Consider the following 25,232-nt stretch of genomic DNA (forward strand, 5'->3'; position numbering starts at 1 on the left):
GATATACGTCTCTATCAAGTGGAATAGCCCCATATTAGCGAGTAATGCTTTAGGGGAGGAGGGGTGGTTCACTAGTGATAGTTTCTATCACTCTCACTATCCAATCAAATCATGCCATGTCATCACCCAATATTCTATCACTAGTGATAGAAATGTAGGGGGGTGGTATCACTAGTGATGGGATTCCAATGTACAAGTATTAATGCACAATATACAAGATACACATTCATCACCAAAGTTTTTCAACGCGTTATACATATAACTCGTTATACTCCATCACTAGTGATGGAATTAGGCGGGGCGGTGTTCCACGAGTGATACTATTGTATCACGGCCCATAACGATGCCACCCCGTGTGGCCTTACATCATTTGACATAAATGAGTAGACATTGATTAACCATACAGAGATTTGGTAATTAATGTTGTGATTAGGATATATTTATGGGTTTAATCTGTCACGTTTAGCACATTTATATATATATATATTTTTTTTCAAGCGATAAGGTGTGGTTGGGTGAAGAGTAGGTGGTAAATTAAAAGATGGTAACATGTTAATGAAGAAATAAGAGAAGGTAGCGTGCAGAAATGTCTTACACTTGTCCTTTCCCTATCAAAATTAAATGCTCTTATACATCTCCAGTCATTTTATTCAAGTATTTATATAAAGAATTTTAGATTATAAATCTATAAAAAAATATATATTACACCTTTTTCTGTCATATTTAATAAAACAACTTAATTCTATTCAAGTATTTATATACAGAATTTTAGATTATAAATCTATATATATTACACCTTTTTTTCGTCATACTTAATAATAAAACAACTTAATTCTAAAAAGGATATTGGATTTAAAATATCCTTAACTTTTATCATTTGACCGACAACACTTCCAACTTACGAATTGTACACACGTCACTCTCAACTTTCAACTTATTTTCCTTTGATATTTCCAAACTAACTGAACCCTAACCCAGTTATTATTTTTTTTTTGTTGATGTGGCACTTGTTTAGTGACATGACATTTTTTTGATGACGTGTGATCCGATGTGGCCCTTGTTTCGTGACGTGGCATCTGACGTTAGCTTACTGGGTTAGGGTTTAGTTAGTTTGGGATGTTAGAGAAAAATAAGTTGAAAGTTGGGAGTGGCACGGTACAATTCATAAGTTGTGAGTATTATCGGTCAAATGGTGAAAATTAGGATTTTTTTAATTCAATAAAAATAATAAAATGTAAGGACACGCGCAAGATTGCCCCCGCAGATACTCAGGAAGAACGCTAGGTGAACACCGAGCGACGAGGGACGGTTATTTCTATGGAGACATAATCATTTGGTGTTCAATGAAGTAAAACTTCCAACATAAAATTCTTTGATGATGTTAAGGTTCACTTGTTTACTTTACTTGGATAAGACAACGTGAAAGGAAATCTTATGGGAGAAATGCTTGAAATGGTGTCAGTCTTCGTCTTATGTGGTTTATAAAAACTAAACAGTTTATTGTAATAAATAAATTATTTTTAAAAAGTAGATATAAAAGATTGTAATTATTATTACTATTACTATATGATAAAAAAGAAACACAATGAACAGTGTTTCTTTTTTTATCATATAGTAATTAAAATTAGGATGGTATCGGGTATAGATACCGGTCTCAAATTTATCAAATTAGTGTATTTTCGGTATCGGTTCTGCACAGGTATTCACCGGTTTTTACCCTTAAATACCGGTGTCGTACCAGTATCGACCGGTACCGAACCGTACCATGCTAGGTATATTCGGTACCGGTACCCACTTTTGGGGATTTCGGTAACGGTTGGTACCAAGCTCATCAAATCCTGTAGCAACGCAGCAATGCAAGTAATTGCACCGTTCAGATTACTTTTCATACACAGTAAGTAAACTGTATTTCGTTTGAATGAAGTTTTATATACACAACAACTTATTTTGCTTTCTTTTTTGTTTTTTTCTATAATGAATGAATTGTAGCATGTAAAATTAACTTGGATATTTAGAATATTGATGAGCAAATCGTATCAAATCCTGTAAACGAACCGGTATCGTATCGGTACCAAATTTACTATACCAAATCATTTTCGGTACCAATTTGGTACCCACCTTTTGGCGTTTTCAGAATCGTTACTTTCGGTTCGACACCGGTCTAGCACCATACCTGTATTTATTGATTTTTACCTTCAAATACCATACCGTATTGTGCCGAGCATTTTCGGTGCCAGTACCTAATTTCGATGATTTTCCGGATCGGTACTTTCGCTGCCGTTACCAGTACCGAGCTCATCCATATTTTAACGTGTTAGCACCGTAATAACTGAACTGAAAACAACCGAATTTCCAACGTGGAGGACGTGTGGGTCCTATTATTATATATTAGGTTATTTAAAATCGCTTTTTTTATGACGGAGTGACTATCCTTACCACGTCTTTTTATTTATGATTTGATATTCGGTATCTGTTTGCCGTTGCTGACACGCCTTTTGTAGTCATTGGGTTCCGCCGCAACGCACGGACGAAAAGTAACTAGTTAGAAGAAAAAAAAGGCAAGGATGAGTAAGTGATGGATAAATTGTTTTAAAAAAAAAATCTTGAGTAATGAGATCTTTGATGCTTAAATACCAACTTGTACAGTTTTAGGTTCCACTATTGTGAATTTGTGATGCCTTTAAGCCTTTCTAATCATAGTTTTCGGTTTGAAAAACCAATAACCACCACACCGGTACAATTCATGTCAGACGAATATATAATCAATGTTTTAAATGAGTGTTAAATGAGTCATGTTGCATGAGTTGGCGAGTCAAACTTGGCATGAAGCCATGAACCTAGGAATTTCAGACAACATATAACCAATGTTTAGAAATACGGTTTTTATACCGTATCGGGTCAGGCTAAAAATGGTTCAATCGGTTGTACTGCGCCGTTCAATCAGATTGGCTAGTTTTAAATAAAATTACATATATATATATATATATATATATATAAGATAAAGATCATTACAGAACACTACTTATTGCGAGAACAAAAAGAACAACTGTAAATCACTAAATTTTGGGATTTAAAGTTCATATTTCTTGAATTTTATGTTTCTTACATTCATATGTGTATTATATATACATAAAAAAATCATATATTTTTCACTACACATAGTCTACATACATGTAGGTAATTTAGCCTACACATAACCTTCATGTGTGTAGGTTATTTAAAAACTAAAAATTTTTCATATTTTGTTTTAAATTCAAGTGTGAGAAACAATAAATCTTAAATTTATAACATTTTCATTTACTTTTTAGGTTTTTAGGATTGAAAAAATGAGTGAATCATTTTGTTCTGCGTGTTCTCGCAATATTTAGTGTTCTGCCTAGAACCTTCCCCTATATATATATATATATATATATATATATATATATATATATATATATATATATATATATATATATATATATATATATATATACAGGGTGAAGTTATTGTAAAAAAGACCAAAAGTGTGAGAAAGTTAAGAAAGAATCTCAACCATTAGATCTAAATTAATGGAAAAGGGTATAATTGTAAATGCATTAACAAATTCAAATATGGTAATCCTTGATTTAAGGATTTGGAGAGAGAAAATCCTTGATTTAAGGACTTATAACCGTCTATAAATATAACACCATTCAGAGCATGTTCATACATGGTGTTTTAAATATAACACCATTCAGCACAAATATAACACCATTCAGCACAAAAAAACACCATTCACACAAACATAACATCATTCAGCACAAACATAACACCATTCAGCACAAAAAAAAAACACCATTCACACAAAAAAACACCATTCAGCAGTAAATAAAATAAACACCATTCAGTACAAGAATATAACACCATTCAGTAAAAGAAATATAACACCATTTAGAAAAAGAAAATAACACCACTCAGAAAATAAAAATAACACCATTAATGAAAAAAAAAACACCATTCAGAAAAGAAAATAAACACCATTCAGTAAAGAATATAACACCTCTGTATCATCTTCTCCACTTCCGGCACCACCACTGCCGCTCCGCCGCCGCTGTCGTGTTTCAAGGTTTTGGTAGGTGATTGAATTCAACAATGAAAACATCTTCATCTTCATACTGATCTTCAGTCTCCAGTGATCTACAGGTGATTAATACTTCAATTCTCAATTCTCGATGTTTGATTCAACTAACTGCGATTCACAAGTTGTTCAATCGGAGTTCTGTACTTGTTGACTATTATGTAACTTGTTGCGGAAGTTAATCTCGCTGCGGAAGTAAGTCTCGTTAACTTAGGGTTTCGATTGATTGAATATGGAAGAAGAAAGAGAGAGAGAGAGAGAAAATTGTGAGCGTATGAGAGAGAACGAAATTGCAGGTTTGATTTACAAAATGAAGATAAAAAGACACAATTGCCCCTAGATATTTCAATTCAGTCCCAATTAACAAAAATATTTTACAATTTGGTCCCTATTGATCTCAACCATTAGATCAAAAGATCTAATGGCTGAGATTCTTTCTTATCTTTCTCACACTTTGGGTCTTTTTTACAGGATCCTAACTCTCTCTCTCTCTATATATATATATATATATAGGGTTAGGTTAACGTACAAATGCCCTTATCGTACATTACGTACGCTACAATCTCAGCCGTCCGATCATCTTCCTGCATTGAATTCGCATGTTTTTTTGTAACAATTTCGCATGTTGGTTTTTTAACATGCGATTTCATTAAAATTACCACATGCGAAATTGTTACAAAAAAACAATATGCTATTTTATCAAAATTATCACATGCGAAATTGGTACAAAAAAACATGCGAATTCATAAAAAATTATCACATGCGAAATTGTTATAAAAAAACAACATGCTATTTCATCAAAATTATCACATGCGAAATTGGTACAAAAAAACAACATGCGAATTCATCAAAAATTATCACATGCGAAATTGTTAAAAAAAAACATGCGATTTTAAAATGCGGGAAGATGATCTGACGGCTGAGATTGAAGCGTACGTAATGTACGATAAGCAACATTGTACAGTATGTATATATATATATATATATATATATATATATATATAGGGAGAAGATCATGCGAGAACCAACTCTTATTGTGAGAACCGCGAGAACCAATGTGAACACACCAAAAATGCCTAAAAATAGCTAAAAATCACACAAAAAATTTTTTTTTTTGAATTTTTTTAATATTTTTTATAAAAAAATCGCTACTTTTCGAAGCCAAAAAAAAATTTTTAATTTTTAAAAAAAAAAAAAAAATTTTTTTTGCTTTTAAAAGTAGCGATTTTAACATAAAAAATATTAAAAAATTAAAAAAAAAATTTAGATTTTTTTTTTGATTTTTTTAGATTTTTTTAGGTTTTTTAGGGGTTTAGTTTTTAGCATTTTAGCTTGGGGGGGGGGGGGTGGGGGGGGGGGGGGGTTTAGGTTTTTGGGGGTGGGGGAGGGGGGTTTAGGTTTTTTGGGGGGGGGGTGGGGGGTTTAGGTTTTTGGGGGGGGGGTGGGGGTTAGGTTTTTTTTAGGTTTTTTAGCTATTTTAGGTTGTGTTCACATTGGTTCTCAAGGTTCTCACAATAAGGGTGGTTCTCGCATGAGCCCCTCCCTATATATATATATATATATATATATATATATATATATATATATATATATATATATATAGGACCGCTAAAATGAAAACCACCTTTAGTTGTAAGAACTGAGAGAACCACTTTATAGCCACTAAATCAACAATATGGATGGATGAGATTAAAAGTAACTAAAACTAATATTAAATACATTTTGTCTTATTATGTCTTTAATATTTTAATCTAAAAGGGTAGTTTAGTAAAATTGCGCTTTTTTGTCTTTTTGTCTTTATTATTTTTTTATTACTTTTTTGTATTATTATATTAGTTTTTATTTTTTAAACAAATTTTTTTTATTAAAAGCATTTTTAAATTCAGATTTTTTTAACAAACCAATTTTTTTGCGCGCTGGTTTTTGCACCCCGTTTTTACGCCCGGCTTTTTCACAGATTATTTCTTAACGCGTCGTCTTTGCACGCCGTTTTTTACGCTCGACTTTTTCAAGCGTCGTTTTTTTAACGCGCCGTTTTTACGTCCTGTTTTAACGCGTCGTTTTTTACGTCCCGTTTTTTTCGCGGCGTTTTTATGCCCCGTATTCACGCCCCTTATTTAGGCGCCGTTTTATCACATGGTTTTTTACGTTTTACAATTTACGTAGAAAAAGTGTTACGTTTTACGTTAAAAAGTTTTTACATAAAAGTTTACGTTTTACGTTAAAAAGTTTACGTTTTACGTTTTACGTTTTACGTTAAAAAGTTTAGGTTTTACGTTAAAAAGTTTACGTTTTACGTTAAAAAGTTTACGTTTTACGTGAAAAAGTTTACGTTTTACGTTTTACGTTTTACGTGAAAAAGTTTACGTTTTACGTTTTACATTTTACGTTATACTTTTTACGTTTTACATTTTACGTTAAGAAGTTTAGGTTTTACGTTAAATGTTTACGTTTTATGTTAAAAAAACTATACGTTTTACGTTTTATGTTAAAAGCTTTACGTTTTACGTTAAAAATTTACGTTTTACATTTTAGATTATAAACACCATTGTATCATTTGAACAACCCATGAATATTATGCAGTACAAAACTCCAACATTTTGCAATCATACAAAACCCTATAAAATGAAAGAGAACACAATAACAACAAAACAACTCGTACATTTATCAATCCTATAACTTACTGTCATCAACCAAACTCAATACACAATCATAACATATTTTTTAAACAAATGTTCTAAAACAATGAGAATCATATAATCAAGATTTATAGTGAATCACAAATATTCAAAGACAACATACTACTAACCGAGGTATGAGGAGGATCGAGAGGAACACACGGGCTGCTATCGTCCCAAAACCCGAACCCGTAATCTGAACTACTCTTTTGAGCCGACCCGAAATGAAACCCGGTTCCCGAACATAACTCGAATCCGAGCCAAACACATCCCGAATCTTTGAACCAGCTGAGCAAAACTGAAATACAACAAAAACCATCACCATCGTCGCTGCAGACGGCGGCGCTCCCGTCTGCCGCCTTAGCTCACCGGAGCTCGACAGTCGACACCGGCATCTCTTTTTCCGTCTCTATCTCTCTCTCTCTCTACGCAGAACGGTGAATCCCGTCGGAAAGAGCACCGTCGCTGCCGTCACGCCGTCACTGTCGTCGCCACTGCAAGAGCTGTAACACCACCGCCACTGTTCTTTTCTCTCTCCTTTAAACACCCATTCTTCACGGATTCAGCTTCTATATCTGTAATACACCGATAAATTGATGCTAGAATGAATCCTCACCCTTCGATTCCATTCTACACGGTGATTTGAAGCCAAAAAAATGAATCAGATCTAGGTTAGAGAAGGGGTGACGGCCATAGGAAGAGGTAGATAAAGTTTCTCTCACACCTTAAGTGTGTAGCAAAAAATGGACAAATGATTTTCCTTTCAAATGAGGAGAGAGACAAGTGAAAGAAAACAAAAATATCTGACATTTTAAAAGCTGGTGACATTAAATGTTAAGAGAGGGGGGATTTGACATTTGGGGTAAATGACCAAACTACCCTTTTGGTTGGCAGAATATGATTGGTGGAGAGTGGTGTAGGTCCCTCTCTGGTGGATGACGAACCTCAAACCTTGTTATACAAACCTACTAGCGAGTGCGGAATCCAAGCTAGCAAGCAAACCGAGTTAGTAGCAAGAAGAGAAACAAACACACAAGGGTTCACCGATTAACACAACTTGTATTAATGCAAATGAAGGTTCGGTTACAAGCTCAATGTTTACAGAAATGTTCTATAAACTCTCTAAGTGTGTGTGTGAGTTCTGGACAGAATGCTCTCAAGAAACTCTCTATCTCTCGGATGTTTCTGTCTGTGTGTCTATCTGAAACTCAACACATGCATGGGTATTTATACCCAGCCCAAGATGCTATGTCCGAAGGATTCGACAGATGGTCCGAAGGATCATCTGTCGACCACATGTTACACGAAAGATCAGCATGGACCTCGAAGGATCATCCTTCGAGGTCTAATGGTCGAACCATGGTCGAACCATATCTTTCGATCACCTCGAAGGATCAGGTATATCCTTCGAGGCTATCCTTCGATCAGAACATCTTTCAACTGTTGTCCAAATCAAACCGGAGGATGGTTGACTTGGTCAACTTACAGGACTGACAAGGACATCATTTACATACAGACCGAATACAGACAAAGTACAGACACAAGTGCACCAACAAACTCCCCCTTGGCTGTAGCTTTGTCTTTGTCTTCCAATAAATGTGGACTCGTCTTGAACTTCGACGGTCTTTGGTCTTCGAGTTCTCAAAACTCTGATGTCCTTTCAAGTCTTCAAAGTCGGAGGATCTTCAAAGTCTTCACGTCTTGAAAGCAGAGAGTGTATCAACAAACTACCCGTATCATGTAGGAAGTGTGTTGACAAACTCCCCCTTAACATAAGCTCCCCCTTGAGTTATGCTCGTGAAAACACTTTATCTTTATGAAGTGAGATCCTTGTGGTGTTGATGATGGCCAGCGGCAACTCGATCATCTTCATCTCTTGAGCGCCTTCTCGTCGTGTCTTCATTCCAAAGCTTGTCATCGACCATGTTCTCCTAGCCTTTAGAATCTGCACATGCAAGAAATCTAAACGCGTAATGAGAACAACTGCTTGGAATATAGTATAAACAAATGACACACGAATGACCATGTCATAATCAAACACCGTCCGACAGTTTGAAAGTTTAAATTTGTCAATTTTAGTTTTTAACTTTCAAACATGCAAATTTTTGACCATTTATGAAGATTTAGTCAATTCGGTTTTCAGTCAGGTTTCAGGTAACGAAGACTCGAGCTCCAACATCGTACAATCGAAAATAAAGCAGAAATAAAATCTTTTTGGCTTTTATAAAGTTTATATTAAAACAAGCCTAAAATATTTTTGGTATTTTTGAAATTAAAAGACAACAATTTAAAATCCTTTGAGTGTTATCAAACGACATCACCGCTAATGTCGTGCTGATATGCACCAAACGACGAAACTGTTTTAAAAGAAAAACAATAAAAGTTAAGCAGTAAATAAATATATCCAGACATTCTTTTTGTGAGTTTCGAGGGTAAGAGAATCATATCAGTGTACGGTCATGCCAAAACACTCTTGTTGTTCAATTAGTTAACATTAAGACAAGCATCCTATAACAATTATCGGTATTGTTGTCCACTTAAGCTCAACTTATCAGATGTAATCATGTTTAGAGGATACGTTAATGTGTGATTTATACTTACCGACCGGTGTTCATCCACATCACGACACATTCCCGTATCAAGGTATGCACGAGGGTTCATCTTACCGGTGAGTATACCGATTATCATCTGTTTGACCGTATAAAATGTGAGATACTCACTTATTTTGATTTGAAAACAAGTCCTATGTGATATAATCACTTATTGATGAGGAACTTGATTTTCATATGCATGAGGGCACAGGTGCAAGTCCATGAACAGGTCAGTACTTCCGTACAGCAGAGAGACGAACTTGACACCCGGATAAATGTGATATTTATCACTTATTTGATTGGACATGTGATTGTTTATCACTTATTGAGGTCGAATGCAGTATGTAAATATGTACACGTGTGTATAGTATCATGGAAGATCTAGACTTGCGTCCCCGTTATTTTTCGGTAAAAGATACAACCATGATACCCAGATGATAAGCAGCATAAAGACCGAATATCTCAGAACCTCGGCAATCTATCAAACGAAATTTCGGTACTAAGACCATATGCCAATGAATGGTTCCCACCTGATCTTCAGTCGATTAAGATTTATATCACCCTGCACACTTTAAAATGATTGTGAGCCTACCGATACATCTTATATAGAGCTGCTTATCGTTTTTCATTTAAGGTTTAAAGAGGTTTGGATAGACCACTGATGTACTATCATTTTCTCTTTTGCTCTCCAGGAAACTCATTTTTGATTTTCTATTGTTTTTGTGTTTTTGAAATTTTTCGATGTTTTTGTATTTTCAGATTTTTGGATTTACTCCCCCTAAAATCAATAAATTAAGACAAATTTAAAAACACAAAGATATTTACAAAAATGATTTTCCGATGTTGGTTTTACTCTTGCTTGACCTTAATGCCGTTTACCAATAATAAAAAGTCAAATCTTGATTTGTCAAAAGCTTTGGTAAATAAGTCGGCACGTTGGTCATCGGTGTGGACCTTAACAACATCGACTAGCCTTTTCTCAAAGCAATCACGTATGAAGTGATATTTGATTTCGATGTGTTTGGTCTTTGAATGCTGCACAGGATTTTTAGTGATATCTAAAGCAGCAGAATTATCAACGTAAATAGGAGTAGTTAGGAATTCAAAACCGTAGTCCCGCATCTGTTGTTGGATCCAAAGAACTTGTGAGCAACAACTTGAGGCAGCAATGTATTCAGCTTCGCATGTTGATGTAGCTACACACGTCTGCTTCTTGCACTGCCATGTGACTAGGCGATTTCCTAAGAACTGACATCCAGCCGTTGTGGATTTGCCGTCGATTTTGCATCCGCCAAAATCAGAATCACTGAAAGCTACCAATTCAAAGTTATTATCCCTAGGGTACCACAGACCGGTGTCAGGGTACGCCTTCAAATAACGAAAAATCCTTTTAACAGCAGCAAGATGTGAGGCCTTCGGGTTAACTTGATATCTGGCAAGCAGGCATGTTGGGTACATTATGTCTGGCCTTGATGCTGTGAGGTACATAAGAGATCCGATCATAGCGCGATAGATTGAAGGGCTAACAGCTTCTCCCTTCAAGTCTGGAGTGATTCCGTGATTAGTTGGCAATGGGGTACCAATGGGCGTTGCATCAGACATCTGGAACCGGCTCAAGATGTCACCAACATATTTAGTCTGATGGATGAATATCCCAGACTCTGTTTGTCGTACTTGTAGGCCCAAGAAAAAAGTCATTTCCCCCATAGCACTCATCTCGAATTTATCCTGCATAATGCGCTCGAATTCCCTACACAAGACATCATTAGTAGAACCAAAAATAATGTCATCAACGTATACCTGTACCAGAAGAAGATCTCCATCTTGTTCCTTGATGAAAAGAGTACAGTCGATAAGACCTCTACGAAAACCGTTCTCCAGCAGATAGTGAGATAAGGTTGCATACCAAGCTCGTGGTGCTTGATGAAGACCATAAAGAGCTTTGTTGAGCAACCAAACCCGATCGGGATGGATAGGATCTTCAAAACCTGGAGGCTGTTCGACGTACACCTCTTCTTCAACCACACCGTGTAAGAATGCACTTTTCACGTCCATCTGATAGACCTTGAATCCTTTGAAGGACGCATAGGCTAGAAAGATTCGAATTGCTTCGAGACGTGCAACAGGTGCATAGACTTCGTTGTAGTCAATTCCTTCAATCTGACGAAAACCTTGAACGACTAAACGTGCTTTGTTTCGGATAACAACTCCGCGGTCATCCTTTTTGCATTTGAAAACCCAACGGGTACCAATCTTCTTGTATCCAGCAGGTTTCTCTACGAGTTTCCAGACACCCAGCTTCTGGAATTGTTGCAGTTCTTCCTGCATTGCTTCAACCCAAGCGCTATCTTTCAAGGCTTCTTTCCATGTTCTTGGTTCTTCTTGTGAGACATAACACGCGAAGGACCAGTCGTTTTGTTGCCCGGATTCTCGAATAGCTGCATACAAGCCTGCATTGTTGTTGTTTCGCAACATGTTTCTTGTTTGTACGCCACTTTGCACATTTCCAATGATGTTTTGTTGAGGATGGGTATTATGAATCCTTGTTTCTGGATTATCTGGAACTGGAACATTTATACCCAGATTGTTGAGATTAAGATCAACAACCAATTCAAGACCCGGAATTGACGAAGAGGATGATGCAGTAGCCTCAGCTGTTCGATGAGCATCTACTGGAGGAGTACCCTCTGAAGTACCATGAACTGCTGTTGTAGGAGCTTCCTGATCTGCATCTAGAAATTCATCATCCTCTGAAGATTCGTTCAATTCGTTTGCATCATGAAAATCCTCATTGTTGAGAGTATTGTTGTTCACCAAAGAAGATGGTTCTTGATTAACAAGAATTGGACGAACCACCGGTGAAACTGTTGCATTGTCACTCTCGAAAAACATCCTAGCCGCAGTATTTTCTTCAACGGCTTCAACATTGATCGAATTGAAAAAGTCATCATACTCAAACATCCAAGGTTGACCCGGATTTTTGACTGGCAAAGTGTGCCTTTGTACTCTGACCTCAGACCATTCCTCGACCCTTTTAGTCTCTAGATTCCAGACTCGTAAGTTAGGGGTGGCATACCCAAGAAAGTATCCATCAATTGCTCTTGCCCCAAACTTTCCATTAGGATCGATTATAGTGCAAGGAGCTCCAAACGGTTCGAGATAAGACAAATCTGGTTTCCGTTTTTGAAGAAGCTCAAAGCAGGTCTTGTTGTGCCTTTTTACTGTAAGGACTCTATTCAATGTGTAACATGCAGAGGCCACAGCTTCAGTCCAGAATGGAATGGGTAACTGTGACTCTACCAACATTGTCCTAGCAGTCTCGATCAATGTGCGGTTCTTACGTTCAGCGACACCATTCTGTTGAGGAGTATAAGCTGCACTAAATTCATGAAGAATACCCTTTGAAGTGCAGAACTCCGTCATGGAATGATTTTTAAATTCAGTACCATTGTCGCTGCGTATCCGCCTAACCTTCAACTTATACAAATTCTCAATCTGAATGATCAAGTTTTTGATAATACCAAAGGTTTCACTCTTGTGTGCCATGAACGCAACCCAAGAAAATCTTGAATAATCATCAGTAACCACGAGGCAGTATTGATCACCCCGAATACTCTTGTGCTTGACAGGACCGAACAAATCCATGTGCAAGCGTTCAAGAGGAACTGCCACCGTGTTGATCTTCTTTGTAGGGTGCTTCTTCTTTGTTTGCTTTCCTTTCTGGCACGAAACACAGATGTCTTGAAGATGGAAATTTTTGAGGGGAACACCATTCACCAATTCATTTGAAACCAAATGATTCATTTTTCGTAAGTGAATGTGACCCATTCGTCTGTGCCAAGAGATAGTGTCTTTTTCTGTGGCTTTGGAAACGAAACAAGTTGCTTGTGCAGACGTAGTAATAGCCTGGCTCATATCAAGGACGTACAAATCATTTATCCTTGGAGCCGACAAGAGAATCCATTCTTTTGGAATTTTGAAGCCGGGTTTCAGCACATAACATCCATTAGCATCAAAGTGTACTGAAAATTTCTTGTCACAAATTTGAGAAACACTGAGAAGATTGTGATCAAGTTGTTGCACAAAATTGATCTTGTCAAAGCTGACAATCCCGTTAGATATCATTCCTTCTCCCGTTATGTATCCACCTTTATCTCCAGCAAAAGCAACATAACCTCCTCTAATAGATTTAACGTCGTAGAGAAGCTTCATGTCGCCTGTCATGTGCCTGGATGCCCCACTATCAACAATCCAATGACTACTGATAGTTCCTCCTGAAGCACCCTGCACATGAACTCAAATGATTAGTTGGAGATGGGGACCCAAGCCATTGTGGTCTTGGGTCTTCCATTTTCATCAATAACAATAACTTCTTGTCTTTGATGATTGGTGAATTGTGATGGTCCCCCTGATTTGACAACCGTTTTTGGTTTCCAGCTCTGTTTTGTTTCATCAGTATTTTTCTTTAAAATTTTAACTTCTTTGTTGTTAGAAGTTTTTGAATTATCTGATTTTACACAAACAGGTTGTTTTTGAACCACATCGGTTTTAATCGCTTTTTCTATCTTTTTGACCTGTTGGCGTTTCTGTTTCTTTTCCCTTTCTTTTACAAGGCGGGGATCTTGTTTTGTGGAAACAGTTGGCTTACGGTCAGTTTTGCCACGGGGATCATCAACCTTTCCTTTCTGCTTATGAAGATATGGGCAGTTTCTAATAATGTGCCCAATGGTTCCACATTCAAAACATGATCTTCGTTCTACAAACCCCGAAGAATCATGTGAACGTCTAGCCGATGATGTTGAACTTTGTGAACCCGAGGTACTAGGCTTTGAACTGCTTGGTTCATTTCTTTTCTCGACAATAGCTTTCTTGACAAAATCTAAGTTAGATTGGTTTTCAAACTTTTCAATTTTGTCTGTTCCCGTCGATTTCACAAAGTTAACATTTTTCTTCTTCTTTTGGTTCGGCTTCTTGTTAGCTTGAGCCGGTGTTTTACCTTTGGGTTTGGTGTGATTTTGCTGTGTTGGCACTGTTGGTAATTTCTTGTTACCAAATTGTTTTCGAATTTCAGCTTTTGGAATAGGAGGACACTGTGTAACTGTAACTTTAGGTCCTGCCTTTCCCAAGAACTTACTCGTCGAATTCTCAAAGACTTTGCAGATTAAGGATTGATTAACATTCTTAATGGGAAAATCTTTGTCTGAGTAAATTTTATCATCACCAACTAGAGTGTACAGCAAATTCACACTCTCCGGCTCTCCTGCAGATGTGGACTCAGTTGCAATAGTCTTAGCGGGTTGTACAGGGGGATCACATAGAATGTGATTCTCAAGAGGTATGTCCTCATTTTTGGCTACCGCATCAGACTTTGCTGGGACAGTATCGTCAGATTCATCATCAGACGAATCAGCATCCTCAATCACAACTGGAGGATCTTGACTCTGTTCAGCACTCACAAATGTATCTGCTGACACATCTGAATCTGAGGATACTTCCTTTTGGTATCCGAGTCCTGCAGCAAACTCCTTAACATCTAGAGGCACAGAAGGTTCAAAGAAAACCCTGTCCTCTTCATCAGGCATGGCATCATAATTATGTCTCACTGGAGGTGGACACTTCTTGTACCCTATGCATGTGACATCTCTCTTTTCCTTCTGAACATCAATGATGTGATCTAACACATAGCTAGAACTCAAATAACTGTCTAGCTTGAGTTGGATCGCATCACTTTCGGTTTTCACACAAGCCATCTCTTTTTGCATATTCTCAAGACGAGATATATACAAATTAATATCAGTTTGTTTTCTTGAAACCATTTTAGTCAGTTCAGTTTTATCCTTCTTTAATGTTTCAATTACTGACTTAAATTCTTTTTCATGGTTTTCATAAAACATGTTGGCTTCTGTGCATTTAGAGAGGTCCACAGTCAACTTCTGATTGTGGATGAATGTCACATCATATTTCTCTTGCAAAGCCTCATGCTTGCTTTGCAAGTCACACCAATCAGCACTCAAGGAACTATGTTTGTCTTGCAAGTCAAACAAACTAGCTTGTAAAGCATCATGTTTGGCTTGCAACTCAGACATATTTCCTTCCAAATCAGCACACCTAGCATGCAATCTATCACATTCATCACAGTTAATAGCAGTGGGTTCATCGACACATACCTGACTTGATGAACCGTCGACATTAGCCATAAAGGCTGAATGGAGAGAAGACGAAGAGTAAGCAGCCTGATCCACCAGAATAGATCTTCTTTGAGTTTCTGCTACAGCTTTCCCCAAGAGTTCATCAATGTCAATATCATCCGAAACATTAGATGTCTCACCCACATGATCATCACCAGAGTTGGATGATTCTTCATCAACACTCCTGCTGTATCCAGAGGAGTCTTCATCTTCAGACGATTCATCACCACTGGCAGAAGATTCTCCACCACTGGTGTGAACTAGCTCCTTCACAATCTGAGCAAAACATGCTGTTCCATCAGGAGCATCACCACCCAACTGGATTGACCAGTCACAACCTTCATCCACCTGAACGGCAAGTGCTCGGTTGGTTTGGTTGTTGACAGGCACCAATGTACGATCATTGTTTCTGTTCTGCTGGTTGCCTTGGTTCCTGAAGGGGTTTTGATTCCCGTGCTGGGCTGGCTTTGTGCACTCCCTTTTGAAGTGACCCCGTTCACCACAGTTGAAGCACTTAACAGCTTGCTTATCGAACCCATACTTGGTGTCTCGCTTACTTTCCAAGCTGGTTCTGCCAGTACTTTCCATCCAATCCTTTGCTCTTCTCACAGCACTCGCAAAGGCCCACTTGATGTCCATCAAGTCCATCTCTTCCTTATCAATCTGCCTGTAATCTTCTTGTGTCAGATTAATGTTTCCAATCTGACCTTCTATCAACCCACAGTACGCGCTCACTACAGTGTTAAGCAGCTCCATGTGTTCCTTAGCTACTTCTACACTGATTTTAGAAAAACTAGAAGTGTCAAGCTGTACTGTATTTTGCTTTGATTGTTGACCTGCAGCAGATGATGTTCCTCCATAACATGCATATTGTGGTTGTTGAGCAGGAGGAGGAGGAGGTGGTTGTATTGGATTTCCATACAGATCTGTGGTTGGAGGCGGCTTTACAGGAACTTGCACTGGATTGCCATACATATCCGTGCTTGTGACAAACGCCGTTTGAAGTGGAGCATGTGAACCGGCTTTTGCAGATGACGTAGTGGAGGTGCCATAATACATCTCTGGATTCTGTGGCACTGCAACTCTCTTTGCCTTCAACGTTTCTTCCTGATCCTTGTTCTCCAGAAGCTGCACGAAATCGTTGATATTTGTAGTTCTCAACGTTCCGTTGTACTTCAAGATTTCCAGGAAGTTATTCCATTGAGGAGGCAATGCATCGGCAAACTTCTTTACCACCTCTGTTGGAGTCGTTGTGACTTCAAAGTTGGTCAGCTCAGTAAGTAGGTGATAGAAACGGCTTGTCATATCTCCCAAGGACTCCTTATCCATACATGTGAAGCCATCGAATTCTTTCTTCAGTAGATCTCGTCGTAGTTGACGTGTGGCTTCATTACCTACTCCTCTTGTCTTCAATGCATCCCACAGCTTCTTCGTAGTCTTGAAACTGACGAACTGATGATAAATATCCTTGCTCAGTGCTTGAGTGAGAATAGCGTATGCTTTCTTTTCTAAGTCATACGTCTTCTTTTGATCCTCAGGAAGATCGGCAAATGTAGCTGTCGAAGAAGCAGCAACCTCGATAGTTTGATCGAATTCCGTAGTGAACCGCAACCACAACTCTGTATTTTGACCAAGAATATATGTATGGAAACGATCAACCCATCCTGGATATTCATGAAGATGCATCAACTTTGGAGGCCTGTTCAAACTTCCGGTTTCACTTTCGCTTAGTAGAAGACTTTGAATACTCGGAGTTTGATTTGAAACAAAAGCCCATTGACCAGCTGGAGTGGCATTTGTTTGTGAGGATGTAGATACTGGTGATTCGGCCATGATGGAGATTGACTGGTATTCATGTATTTTCCACTGTCTGGAGCCGGACTTCCCCACCAACTCGGATTCATGATAGATGAGCAAAATAAATGCTAAGTAAGAATGATCCAAAGATACACAGCCGAAGGATCCTGGTCGAAGGATCTGAAATCACAAGAAACTTGTTAACAATAAACAAACCTCAATCGAAAGATATAACCTTGTTCGAAGGATCAACAGTACTCGAAAGATTACTGTTGACTCTCGAACAATGATTTCGAAAGATTCAAGAACTCGAAAGATTCCCTTTGAAAGATCCTTATCTTTCGAGCCAAATCCTTATCTTTCGAATAACAGATCTCGAACGACTCACCAATACGAAGGATCCTAATCTTTCGGACACTAATCTTTCGAAAAGATTCCTTTCTCGAAGGATATGTTTCAGACTTCGAAGGATGGGGTCGAAGGATATAAAATCTTTCGAGCCCTCCTTGATCGAAAGATATCGAAGGATGATCTTTCGATGTCGAAAGATATCTTTCGAGAAGCTCTGACACAACTGACTTTGATGTGATAGGTTGGTGAAAAGGTGATGGGTTGGTGTACCAACTTTCGCAGAATGGATGGTTCTGCAACAACTTTTCACCAAACTTTTTTGACTTTCCAAAAAAATTTACCAAAATAGGCAAACCATATCCTCAAGTCCAGTTCACCGGAATGATAACCGGAATGTGGCCGGAAAAATCAAAGTTTCACAAACACGATTTTTATGTTACCCAAACCGACTTTAAACACTCCCGGTTAGTTTAGACACGTTTTTACTCAAAGAAAAAGCAAGAAAACAAGTAAAAACAGGTGCAAAAACCAAGTGTTTCAACACACCACAACTTGTAAAAACCCGGTTTTAAACAAGGTAAAGAGCCAGGCTCTGATACCACTTGTAGGTCCCTCTCTGGTGGATGACGAACCTCAAACCTTGTTATACAAACCTACTAGCGAGTGCGGAATCCAAGCTAGCAAGCAAACCGAGTTAGTAGCAAGAAGAGAAACAAACACACAAGGGTTCACCCGATTACACAACTTGTATTAATGCAAATGAAGGTTCGGTTACAAGCTCAATGTTACAGAAATGTTCTAATAAACTCTCTAAGTGTGTGTGTGAGTCTGGACAGAATGCTCTCAAGAAACTCTCTATCTCTCGGATGTTTCTGTCTGTGTGTCTATCTGAAACTCAACACATGCATGGGTATTTATACCCAGCCCAAGAATGCTATGTCCGAAGGATTCGACAGATGGTCCGAAGGATCATCTGTCGACCACATGTTACACGAAAGATCAGCATGGACCTCGAAGGATCATCCTTCGAGGTCTAATGGTCGAACCATTGGTCGAACCATATCTTTCGATCACCTCGAAGGATCAGGTTATATCCTTCGAGGCTATCCTTCGATCAGAACATCTTTCAACTGTTGTCCAATCAAACCGGAGGATGGTTGACTTGGTCAACTTACAGGACTGACAAGGACATCGTTACATACAGACCGAATACAGACAAAGTACAGACACAAGTGCACCAACAAGTGGTTCTCATGGTTCTTACAACTGAGGGTGGTTTCATTTTAGCGGCTCCCTAACACACACACACATATATATATATATATATATATATTAATATATTATATATAGAGAGGAGAGAAGAGAGAGAGGAGAGTAGGGTTCAAGATTGTGGATTGTTGTTTTAGAAAACTAAATTAAGAACTAATTCAAATCAAAGTAGTTGTAAACAATTAGGAGAGAACAATGATCACCCTAGGTTTCAGTTTCTTTAAACAATTGTGTGCAATTTCACTAGAAAGAGTTACATAGACATAACTCGTGTATGTGTGATTGAAGTGATAAAAGGGAACAAAGTACTCGGATTAGATAATGCGAGGTTGTTTCCCGATGACCTATTAACCAATAACCAACCCTAACCCTTCCCGTGATATCTCGGTTGCCAACGGCACCAAGAACGTACGATCAAGACTAGAAATTGTGATATAGATTAACGCACTACAAACAATCAAACACACACCATGACATTCAAGCAACGCAAAATATCATTCTAGAAATGCAGAAATTAACACACAAAAGTCTTAGAAACATTCACCTAGGATGATCACCGAAGAGTTTAGCCGGACATGGCTCGGTGAATCATCATCAACATTAATCTAGTGTTCATACGAATTAAAAACACAAACCGAATGTTTAGAATCGTTCACAAACCAAGCAAGTACTCCAAATTCGCTCCCAAAGTCTCCAAGAACCGTCAATGATGAGATAATACCAAAAGACACACCAAAAACGAGTATATTGTGGCAGTTACACTTTTCACGTTCAGGCACCACCGTAAATTACGGCTCCACCGTAATTTACGGTGGTCATCAAAGTGTTACGGTGGTCAAGCCTGTTTACGGTGCAAGATAAATGGAAAATGGTCACCGTAAATTACGGTAGTACCGTAATTTACGGTACCAAGCATCTTCACTTCTTTGTTTTGTCTTGTGTTCTTCTCTCGACCCGTTTTCACCAAAGCATCCATAAGCTGCTTTTTATCCATCGCTTATCTCCTAATTTGCACCTGAAACATAAGCATCGTAGTTATCTAATTCAAGATAATTACACGGCTAAATGGAGGATTATTTCATGTTTTAACACACTTAAGGGTTGTCCAAAGGACCACCCGTCACATCCCCACACTTAACCGTTGCTTGTCCCAAGCAACTCATCAACATAGTTCGAAACAAGTGATCAAATCAGCCAAACAAAATCATGCAATTTCTTTACCAACCCCCTTTTTAATGCCCCAAGCAATACACCCCTCACAATTTCTCTCCTCTCGGCTACAAGTGGAAACTAGCAAAGATAAGCTAGACACACACTAGGCAAACGGGTGGTTGCGCAATCATAAGCTTGTACCTGAATCAACTATACTCCTATAACGGGTCAAACATGAATGCAAATCAAAGGGGCTTAAAGGTTGTAACGTGGCTAGGTGTATGGGTAGGAAATGGAATATATATGAGTAGCGAAAATTCAACCCGGTCTTTTTATTACAACTACCAAAACAACTAACAAAGACATACTACTATATACAAGACAATGAAACCTTCTTTTTTTTTTTTTTTTTCTTTCTCATTTTTTTTTCTTTTCATTGTTTTTTTTTTTTTTTTTTTTTTTTCAATCATAATACATTAACCATAACTATTTCAAACTCATAAACTACTAATTATATCACTAATGCTATAAGACCGGGTCAAATTTGGGTACATTTTCAAGTAAGTAGCTAGGGGAAACAAATGATAGGCTTTAGGCACAAAATTGGGCAACTAAATGACCAAACCCCCACCCCTCTCACTACCATGCTCATATATATAATTTATGAGGTCCAACCCCCCAAATCCCACACTCACTCACACAACCGACGAGGCTACCTAATGCCCTTATCCTTTCTACATTCATGTCTAACAAGGATTCAAATTGCATTCAAGCACAAGTTCTAACGCACCCCCACCCGTAGCCACTCTCATTAAAGATTATTTATATACATGTGTGGCTACAACTCTCACCAAGAATGAAAAGGGTAATAAGGGTTGCCGGTGCATTGACTTGGGGATAAATTAGGGCGACAAGATTTCATATTGTTTTGCTCGGCTTAAAATTTTTTCAAAAATCTTCGAAAAATTCCCCCATCCCCACACTTGGGATACATTGTCCCCAATGTATGGCTTTGGGTTTGATCACTCCTCAATCAACATCCGCAAAAAGCTTTTATCTCAAACCCCAAATTTCTTTTTGTATTTTTTTTCTTTTTATATTTTTTTTATGTTTTTCATTTTAACACAACACCACCAACCAACCAAACCCAACAATCAATCATATGATCAATCACCACCCATCCTCCCACCATAATCAACATAAACCAACAAATATATACAAACTATACAAGAGAGAGAATACCACCTGATCAATAATAACGCGGTCCTGGGGGCCCAAAAATGGACGACATCATATCGCTCCATTCTCCAAACCCGAACGAGCCGCTACTGCTTCCCTCTTGTTGTTGTGGTCCCTCTTGCCGTCTTGGATCAAGCCACTGAGAATGGTGGGTTGTGGAGTCGGATACGAAACGCTGCCATCATATGGTGGCAATGAGGCATAATCCACATGTTGTGGATCCTCAACCACCGGCCTCCCAGCATGCCAGTCCGCATGCATCCGCCTCATCTGATCATCGTGATATCGGTTATTCATTTCCACCTCCTGCGAATATGCGTGAGTCCGGTGCCATGATTCATTGCGGTCGAGGCTATGTTTAAGTGCCCGCTCAATACTAGCGCTATTCCGCGTGCCTTGATCAAATAACGACCTCTCCGGACCCGACCAAGTATCAAAGATGGCCGCCGGCGGGCGTTGGCTCTCGATCACCTCCTGCATTGAACCACTATAAGCCCACCCCGGCTCATATGGTTGCTGCGCATAGTCGTAAAATGTGCCACCATGACCACCATGAAAAGCCCCAAAACCAACATTTGCACCACCCGTTGGCTCGTCTGCGTAATCGTCATCCCCACTCGGAACTAACTCTTCATCACTCTCAGGTTCATCCGGTTCTCCCGGTAACAATTCCCTTGCACCTAATTTCAACGCCCTCCACCGTTGACCCTCCGATTTCAGCTTGTGATAACGTTCAGACGAAGTGTATGTCCAAACGTTTCCCAACCTATCCAAAGTAAAAGGCAAGTGCCTTTTCGTTAAACCGCGGTCTTCAGATGTGAGTGCCTTCTGCTGTTTCATTAAGCCCGTTATGATGCGGCAGTACGGGACAATGTCTCTCCCGTATTTGTTCCGACATATCCACAAATGGTGCATGATCAGGTAGCGGATTGGAAACCGTGGGGACCCGTGCATCAATGAGTACAGAACAGGTATCTCTGGAAACCTCACCTGTTCTTTATCCCCTCTCCTTGGGATGACATTAAGTAAACAGATCGTATGCAAGAGCTTGGCTTCTATCTTCAGATTTTTTCGGTATAACACGCCACCATACCTACCGGGCAAAAACAAATCAGCCAACATACTGTTCCATGTCACGTGCTTCTCGGGTTTGAGCAACAAGTCATCAAGCGTGGGAATCATGTATTCCCTAGCTGGAAGACTATCATATTTTCCCAACTTCTTCAAAGTATCAAATGACATTTCAACTGGTACCCCATGTACCGTCCCAATCAACTTCATTTGTGATGGCCTATAGAAGTTTTCACACTTAAGTGTTGCCATCCACTCCTGAATTTCAGTCAAAAACAAATTGCTCTTATCCTTATCCCAACACTTGAGTGCTCCTTCCCAACCCAAAGCACGGAACTTGTCATACACCCCGAACTGGCCCAACTGAGGCTCATCAACATCTCTTTCACAGATGAATGCGGCCGCTTTATTCTTTAACTTGTTCATGCAATCGTTATACAAAGTTGGCTGCCAAATTTCGGGTTGGTCATCCAATGACCCCGAATTCCACACCGGTTTATCTCTTGGGTCTAACTGCATCTCTTCTTCTTCCTCGCTTTCGCTTTCACTAACCCTACCAAGATATTGCCTCTTCTTCGATGGCTGCTCCTTCTCCTTGCCTTTGCCTCTTGACGAGGATGAACTTGAACCCGGCTTTTCCTTTGTCTTTGCCATTCCTACACACATGAAGAAACAACAAAATAACACAAAATTAACATTCTCTTCACAAATCATCCCCACACTTGCTTGTTGCCATGGTTGTAGATGTTAGTGAACCCAAAATGTATCAAGGATTTTCAAAAATTGGGCATGATGTCTCTACAATGTAGAACATCCCAAAAGTTCACTACTTTAACCAAATTCCTACATCTACAACCATCAATCATGTTCAATAACAATTTCATACTCATATCCTAGCAACAAGCAAGTGGGCAAGAACATATAACCTAAATCACCTTGTTTTTCACAATGCATCTCCATAATATAGTAAAATAAGTGTTCATACCTTGTTTCAAGATGAGAGGATGCTTGTGAAACTAAAAATCCAAAAACCCCCAAATTATCTCAACCTAGGGTTTCAAACTTCGACCCCAAAACCGCGTTTTCTCTGGAATTCCTCCTCACAATCACGAAGCTTGTGAAAAATTAGTCGATTTAGACCAAAACTCACTTGATTTGGGCAAGTATTGAGGATTTGATGAAGAGAAGAAGGTGGAAGAAGACTATGGAGTTTGTGGGTTCTTTGGAGAAGAAGAGGTGGAAAGGTGAGAAGAGAATGAGTGGTTAGGGTATAATGCACGTGACAGGCTTTTGTTTTCGTTTTTATTTTTTTTTTTTTTTTTTATAATACACACGGAACCGACGGAAACAATCATGCGTACCGTAATTTACGGTCTCACCGTAAATTACGGTGAGACCTGGATGTCAAAATGTCCGTAATTCAGGCTGTTTCCACCGTAAACCCACCAATTTTTTCACCACCGTAAATTACGGTATTACCGTAATTTACGGTAAACACTGGCCTTCAATTTTCACCGTAAAACAGGAGGTTTTCACCATAAAATTCCAAAAATTTTCAACACCACCGTAAATTACGGCTCCACCGTAATTTACGGTGGACACTGGGCATCCATTTTTTGAAAACTTGAATTTATGTGACCAAATTTTTTAGATTTTTAAATTTTTCGATTTTTTTATGTTTTTTTTTTTTTAATTATTTCAAAAACTTGGAAAATCACCCTACCCCCTCAAAAATCCCGTGTTGTCCTCAACACGATGTAAGAGCAATTCGCGACCCGAACTTCCCCACACTTGTTTCGAACACGGACTTCGAGGACTATGGCAATTATGCAACTATACAAACAAAACAAAACAAAACTACTATGTACACTATCACCAAACCTGGGCCTCTTACGATTGTTCCTCCTCAACCGGGCGTAGGATGTAGCCCGCTTTGTCAAGCTCCAAGTTGTTGATGTCATTGCCATCCAAATACGGCTTTAACCGGTGACCGTTCACCGTTTGTTGTTTCAATGTTCGCTCGTCTTGAATGTCAACATCTCCGAACCTTCCCACTCGTCGGACAACATAAGGGCCCATCCACTTGCTCTTGAGTTTCCCCGCGAACATTTTCAACCTTGAATTGTATAACCACACTTTTTGACCCACTTCAAAGTTCTTCTTCTTTATCTTCGCATCATGAACCTTTTTCAGTTTGTCTTTGTATGCGGATGCACACTCATACGCTTGGTCCCTTATCTCTTCAATTTCATTCAGTTGAAGCTTCCTCGCCCGACCCGCTTCATCATAGTCCGCATTCACTGTTTTAATTGCCCAATATGCCCTATGTGCCAACTCCATAGGCAAATGACATCCTTTCCCGTAAACCATTCGATACGGAGTGGTATCAAGTGGGGTTTTGAAAGCCGTGCGATATGCCCACAATGCATCATCAAGCTTGCTTGACCAATCTTTCCTATCCGTTCTAACCGTTTCATTAGAATTTCTTTGATTTGCCGGTTAGATACCTCCACTTGACCACTCGTTTGTGGGTGGTACGGTGTAGCCACACGATGATTCACACTATATCTCTTCAACAACTTTCCAAAATTGAAATTTTTGAAATGTGAACCACCATCACTTATTATCACCCGAGGTACACCGAAACGAGAAAAAATGTTGGATTGCACAAACTTACATACAACGGAATGATCGTTGGTCCTTGTGGCAATAGCTTCAATCCATTTCGACACATAATCAACCGCAACCAATATGTATAAAAACCCATTTGAGTTTGGGAAAGGACCCATGAAGTCTATTC

At 38.8% G+C, this 25,232-nt stretch overlaps 1 protein-coding gene across 1 annotated transcript; it reads right to left on the reverse strand.

Moving 5' to 3' along the window:
* Positions 1–21,412: 21,412 nt before the first annotated feature.
* On the reverse strand, positions 21,413–23,570 carry LOC118483954. Its single transcript, XM_035979773.1, has 2 exons — positions 23,418–23,570; positions 21,413–23,088 (listed from the first exon to the last, which is right to left on the reverse strand). The coding sequence occupies exon 2, from the start codon at positions 23,084–23,086 to the stop codon at positions 21,413–21,415; it is 1,674 nt and encodes a 557-aa protein (XP_035835666.1). The 5' UTR covers positions 23,087–23,088; positions 23,418–23,570.
* Between the last annotated feature and the right edge of the window lie 1,662 nt (positions 23,571–25,232).

This window comes from Helianthus annuus, chromosome 11, assembly GCF_002127325.2.
Source record: "Helianthus annuus cultivar XRQ/B chromosome 11, HanXRQr2.0-SUNRISE, whole genome shotgun sequence".
Classification (NCBI taxonomy): Eukaryota; Viridiplantae; Streptophyta; class Magnoliopsida; order Asterales; family Asteraceae; genus Helianthus; species Helianthus annuus.

Bases quoted from the DNA above. Each gene is read 5' to 3' on its own strand.
- LOC118483954 (XM_035979773.1), bottom strand. From the start codon at position 23,086: ATGGCAAAGACAAAGGAAAAGCCGGGTTCAAGTTCATCCTCGTCAAGA.